The 6088-nt window shown below is 51.1% G+C and overlaps 1 protein-coding gene across 4 annotated transcripts in view; it reads left to right on the forward strand.

The window, feature by feature from the left end:
- Ptprf (protein tyrosine phosphatase, receptor type, F) overlaps positions 1 to 5521 on the forward strand; it is an 81673-nt gene extending 76152 nt beyond the window's left edge. For all 4 annotated transcript variants that reach the window (XM_013016896.1, XM_013016897.1, XM_013016898.1 and 1 more), the window contains 10 exons: positions 36 to 211; positions 937 to 1056; positions 1333 to 1487; positions 1566 to 1851; positions 1953 to 2131; positions 2334 to 2460; positions 2683 to 2808; positions 3049 to 3203; positions 3315 to 3450; positions 3869 to 5521. In XM_013016896.1, the coding sequence (XP_012872350.1) occupies positions 36 to 211; positions 937 to 1056; positions 1333 to 1487; positions 1566 to 1851; positions 1953 to 2131; positions 2334 to 2460; positions 2683 to 2808; positions 3049 to 3203; positions 3315 to 3450; positions 3869 to 3937 (1529 nt within the window). In that variant the 3' untranslated portion in view covers positions 3938 to 5521. The remainder of the gene's footprint in view (positions 1 to 35; positions 212 to 936; positions 1057 to 1332; positions 1488 to 1565; positions 1852 to 1952; positions 2132 to 2333; positions 2461 to 2682; positions 2809 to 3048; positions 3204 to 3314; positions 3451 to 3868) is intronic.
- Positions 5522 to 6088: the final 567 nt, after the last annotated feature.

Below are 6088 nucleotides of genomic sequence, written 5' to 3' on the forward strand. Positions count from 1 at the left end.
AGGTTAATGCTGTCCATGTCCTTTTCCCTCTGCAGGGGTCCCCGGGAGTGACTACATCAATGCCAACTACATTGATGGCTATCGCAAGCAAAATGCCTACATTGCCACACAGGGCCCACTGCCTGAGACCATGGGTGATTTCTGGAGGATGGTGTGGGAACAACGCACAGCCACTGTTGTCATGATGACACGGCTGGAGGAGAAGTCCCGGGTGAGATTGAGGGGCCCTGCAAGGACGTGGGTGAGAAATAACTCAGTCACCAGGTGGTGTTGGACACCCTCTTCTGGTTCTGTGGACAGAAGTTCCTCAAGGAATTCCCCAAGTACTATTCTTTTCCTGGGATATTGTTATATTCCGAAAGTACTGGGGTATCCGGGGGCTTGAGGGAGGAGTGGAGATGGCGTGTTCCCCAGATGCTCTTAGGTTCCTGAGATGTTAATGTGTTTCACCAAATGCTATCACTTTCTGGAATGCTGATGTGTTCCCCAGTTGCTGGCATGTTCCTGGGGTGTTCACATGTTCCCCAGATGCTAGAGTATTCCTGAGGCATTAACACATCTCCTAAGTTAATTAGGAAGAAGAGCTGCTGTTATCTGCTTTTGCACTGCAAAGCATTGACTGGAACATAAAATTTACAGAGCTTGAAAATGGGGCATAAACGTTATGGGTAAATTTGGCAGAAAATGTGCCTGGTGTGATCTGGTCTTAAATAAATAATTTTCAATTATGGCCCCATTCCACCAGTGAGGGCAGAGTTAGTGACACAGTAATGAAGCTTGGTGAAGGAGAGAGACCGTGCATCTAAAAATTTGAGGTAGCCAGACCTGGTAGCCAGATGGACTGAATCTTACACTCTACTCTTGCCTATCAGTGTTTGAGCATGCTCCATCATTGTCGTGTACCCTCTGCCCCCTGTTCTGTTTGTCCCTCTGCAGGTGAAGTGTGATCAGTATTGGCCAGCCCGTGGCACTGAGACCTACGGCCTCATTCAGGTGACCCTACTGGATACAGTAGAGCTGGCCACCTACACCATGCGTACCTTTGCCCTCCACAAGGTATTGATGGCCCCAAGTGCCATGAAACTTGTCTTCCACTTAAACCTTGTAAGGACAGTGGACTGGAATGGGGGTGCTGGCCTGGGAAATGAAAGGATAGTGTGGTGTGACAGACTCTGTTATGGGAAGAATGCCACAACTCCTTCAGGGTGCCTCAGGTGACTCTGAGTCCTGAGTAGGGGGAGGAGGGTCTGGTCCCAGTGACGGGTCCATTTTGCCCTGGGTCATGGAATACCGACTCCTAGTCAGGACCTGCCTCCCAACTTTACTGTCCAGAGTGGCTCCAGTGAGAAGCGGGAGCTGCGTCAGTTCCAGTTCATGGCCTGGCCAGACCATGGGGTTCCTGAGTATCCAACTCCAATCCTGGCCTTCCTACGACGGGTCAAGGCGTTCAATCCCCTGGACGCAGGGCCCATGGTGGTGCACTGCAGGTGAGAGGCACGGTGCCGTCAAATGGGGTAGGGTGGGAGGTGGGGAGCAGTGCCCCAAGCTAAGCCCATGTCCTGCAGTGCCGGTGTGGGCCGCACAGGCTGCTTCATCGTTATTGACGCCATGCTGGAGAGGATGAAACATGAGAAGACAGTAGACATCTATGGCCATGTGACATGCATGCGATCACAGAGGAACTACATGGTGCAGACAGAAGACCAGTATGTTTTCATCCATGAGGCGTTATTGGAGGCTGCCACGTGTGGGCACACAGAAGTGCCAGCCCGCAACCTGTATGCCCACATCCAGAAGCTAGGCCAAGTACCTCCTGGGGAGAGTGTGACTGCCATGGAACTTGAGTTCAAGGTGGGGCTTGGTGTGCCTCCTTAACCTCAGGGGCTTGGACTGGGCCAGGGGGATGGCCCCTTACAGGAGGCCAGGCCTAACCAAACCCTTCCTCTTAACAGCTGTTGGCCAGCTCCAAAGCCCACACATCTCGCTTCATTAGTGCCAATCTGCCCTGTAACAAGTTCAAGAACCGCCTGGTCAACATCATGCCTTATGAACTGACCCGGGTGTGTCTGCAGCCCATCCGTGGCGTGGAGGGTTCTGATTACATCAATGCCAGCTTCCTGGATGGCTATAGGTCAGCGCGTTTGTCCTTGCACCATGATGCCTTGGCCTGCTCCTTGCTGGTGGGATGGTAGCAGAGCAGGGCCAGCCCAAAGACCAGAGGGGCTGGCTGGGTAGAACAAACAGTGAGGACATATTGGGAGGAGAGGGGCCAGGCAGTCTTGGGAGGTGGGGGCAGCAGCACCTCCAGTATATGCAGTCTTATTTTCATCCAGACAACAGAAGGCCTACATAGCTACACAAGGACCTCTGGCAGAGAGCACCGAGGACTTCTGGCGCATGCTGTGGGAGCACAATTCCACCATCATTGTCATGCTGACCAAACTTCGGGAGATGGGCAGGGTGAGCCCACCCCTCCCTCTAGTGCCCTTTCCATACCTGGGAGAACACCAGCCACCCTTGGGAAACATGCCCCTTTTACTCCTTTCTCCTTTCATACCATTATCTTAGCCTCAGACCCTCCTTTTCACCACCTCTGGAGTCTTGTCCCAGAGTCCTGAAGCCTGTCACTCCCTTTACCTGTCCTCTCCACCTGATCATGGGGGCTGGGCATTCTATTCACAGGAGAAGTGCCACCAGTACTGGCCAGCAGAGCGCTCCGCTCGCTACCAGTACTTTGTCGTTGACCCAATGGCTGAATACAACATGCCCCAGTATATCCTGCGTGAGTTCAAGGTCACAGATGCCCGGGTAAGTGTTGAGAGTATGCCTGTTGGCACAAAGGTGTGTCCGTCACAGCATATGATCATATGTGGGACAGAGGCTGACCACAGGATATCTGTCAGAATATAAGGTGGGGTACGGGTTTGAGGCTGTGGCATATCTCCTAGATGGTCTTGTGGGTGCATGTCTGTGTTACTGTACTTCTGGCCTAGAGGAGCTACAGCTGAAGGCCCTAAACCTTCACTGTTTCCTGTCCACCTCTCCCAGGATGGGCAGTCGAGGACAATCCGGCAGTTCCAGTTCACAGACTGGCCGGAGCAAGGAGTACCCAAGACGGGTGAGGGCTTCATCGACTTCATTGGGCAGGTGCACAAGACCAAGGAGCAGTTTGGGCAGGATGGGCCCATTACAGTGCACTGCAGGTGGGGCTATTCCCATGAAGGGCCAGGGGTGGAGGGTAATCCTGAAGGCCTGGCAGACCTGCTGCATGAAGCAAGCAAGCAAGCCTCCTGACCCAGCTGTTCCCTAAACAGTGCTGGTGTGGGCCGCACCGGAGTGTTCATTACTCTGAGTATTGTCCTGGAGCGTATGCGCTATGAGGGTGTGGTTGACATGTTCCAGACCGTGAAGACCCTGCGCACACAGCGTCCTGCAATGGTGCAGACAGAGGTATGCGGACCAGCAGCCCTCCTTGCAACCCTAGCTGCCTGTGCTTATAGACAGACATCTCTAGGCATATATGTTTATGTGACAGGCATTTAGCATTGCCTGTCTGTCCTACTTCAGGTGCAGTAGAGACAAGTAAGATGTGTTCATTCTGTAGCTCAGGACTGAAAACTAGTGGATTGGTTTTGTAATAGGATTGGACACAACAGTCCTTGTGGAGTGCAGCTGAACATGGTTTATAGGTAGTTACAGGGACCTGGGAGAGAGAGGAGCAATGAGCCTTCAGATGCTCTTTCTCCCTTCGGAGATGCTATCTGCATCCAGCAGATGCTCAGTCTCTGGCCAGCATGAGTGCCCTCAGCTTTGTGGTTAGGGTATCTATTGGCACTGCCTTCATTGACCAGCCTCCCTGCCCTTGCAGGACCAGTATCAGCTGTGCTACCGCGCAGCCCTGGAGTACCTCGGCAGCTTTGACCACTATGCAACGTAACTACTGCTCCCTCTCCTCCGCCGCCCCCACTGGGGGGCTCTGGAGGGGACCCAGCTCCTCTGAGCCATACCAACATTGTCCAGCCCTCCTGCACGGATGCTGTTGCCAGTGAAGTACAGCCCACTGGGATCACTGCATCGGGAACATTGCCACACCAATCAGAGAGCCCAGACCATCTGGGCGAGTAAGTGGACTGGCAGTCAGGCTCTGTTCACCAGGCCCAAATAGAGCCCGCTTCAAGCTCTCTGTTCAGCTCCGAGTTTCTCATGCTTCTCATGGGTGGGGATGGGGGTGGGGCAAAGCCTCCTTTTTTATTTTTTAAGTTTCGGTAGAATAGGGAGTCTAGCCTCTTCCCTGTGTTTTCCTTTTGCAAAACCTTAATTGCAGAACGGGCCACTAGAGGTTGGAGCTCACTTTGTTTTCTTTTTGAGTTCACTTTGGATCCTTTTTTTGTATGGCTTAGTGCTGAGGGACAGAGTATGCGTTCCTCACGTGGAGCTGGGGCCTCTAGCCTGAGCAAGGCAAGGCTGTGGACTGGGAGGCAGTGGGGCTGCTCTTCTAGCCTTTCAGATGAGATCTTGTTTCAGCCAAATGCAGGGAAACACATTTTTTTTTTTAAGGTCTTTGTTTTGTTTTTCCTTTACAGCCTTTTTTTAGGCCCCACAGACAGTGGTAGGCGGGGAGGCGATAGGAAACACACATCCCCAGCCATCTATTCCAGTGTGTGTTTAACATTCACAACAGCCCACAACCACAGACATGTCTGGAGGAGCCTGGCAAGGCGTTCCTCATCACCATCATGTTTGCAAAGGTTTAAAAAAAAATTTAAAAACATGAAAATCAAAAGAAAAAAAATAAAAAAGAGAGTCATCCCTGGCCTCTACTTCAGATGGCCAAGAAGGCAACGACATGTACCTGGGACCCACACCGGGCCTGTAGAGCCTCACAGTCCCCTTGCATTGCATAATGGCCAGTGCAGACCATGGGGTTCCAGACATCTGGCTATGCGAATGGCACAAGTTAGGGCATGGACCACGCCCCACACACCTCAGGGCCAAGCCAAGGCATGGCTGGCCCTTCTGGTCCAGGCCAGTGGGCCTGGAAGCACATGTCTGTCCTCAGCAGGGGCCAGATGGATTTTCTCCCTGGTTTGCAGCTGTTTTCAAAGCCCCTGAAAAATTACTCTTTTCCACTTCTTCAAGATGCCCTCATAAACCAATGTGGCAAGACTACTGGATTTTTGTCAATGGTACTATAATCTTATTATCTTGGCTTGCTGAGGGGCAGGGAGAGGGCCTCTTCCTCTAGGCAGGACTATCTAGATATAGGTAAGTGGGGGCGGGAAAGGGTTTATAGCTGTTTTAGCTGAGGGACAGGATGCCCAGGTCCCGAAATCTAGCTCGGCTAAGTCAAGATCAACAATCCAGGGTTGGAAATGTTGGGTGAAACATTCATTTTTACCTTGTGGATGCTAGTGCTGTAGAGTTCACTGTTGTACACAGTCTGTTTTCTATTTGTTAAGAAAAACTACAGCATCATTGCATAATTCTTGATGGTAATAAATTTGAATAATCAAATTTCTTAAAAACTGGGCCTCTGTCTCAGCTCTTTTTGGATCCAGAGTCTGGGCTCTAAATCAGTAACTTGGGTGGGTTGTAGAGATTTCATGCTTCTGAGGACTGTATTCATCCAGTATTCATCACAGGATGGGCTCTTCTACATGGCTGCCTACTTAAGCTCTGCGTCATAATTGTGAAGAATACCAGGCCAGGGAGCATATACTTTATATGTCTTGCCTCTTCTCATAGGTTGCCATATGCAGTGGGCAGGAATACTGGGTTCCCTCTCCCTCAGGCAACTCCCTCCAATTCCCACACACACACACTCACACCTCCACTCTAAGAAATAGGATGTTTCTGTGACATTAGTGACTTGGAATTCTTTCATTGTGGATACTGGTCACCAAAAGCACTGGCACACAGCAACATCTACTCCTTGAGCCTTGTGGCCTCTCTAGTGGTGATCACGTCAGTCCTGGTGAGTTGTAAAATCATGGAACTTCTAGATACAGAGATAAAGATGAAGAATAAGTGGTGAAGAAAAATACCCGAGTCAGCAGTTACTTCAGGAAAGAGCATCATGAGTCATCTT

Source organism: Dipodomys ordii, unplaced genomic scaffold (genome assembly GCF_000151885.1).
Source record: "Dipodomys ordii isolate 6190 unplaced genomic scaffold, Dord_2.0 Scaffold33, whole genome shotgun sequence".
Taxonomy (NCBI): domain Eukaryota; kingdom Metazoa; phylum Chordata; class Mammalia; order Rodentia; family Heteromyidae; genus Dipodomys; species Dipodomys ordii.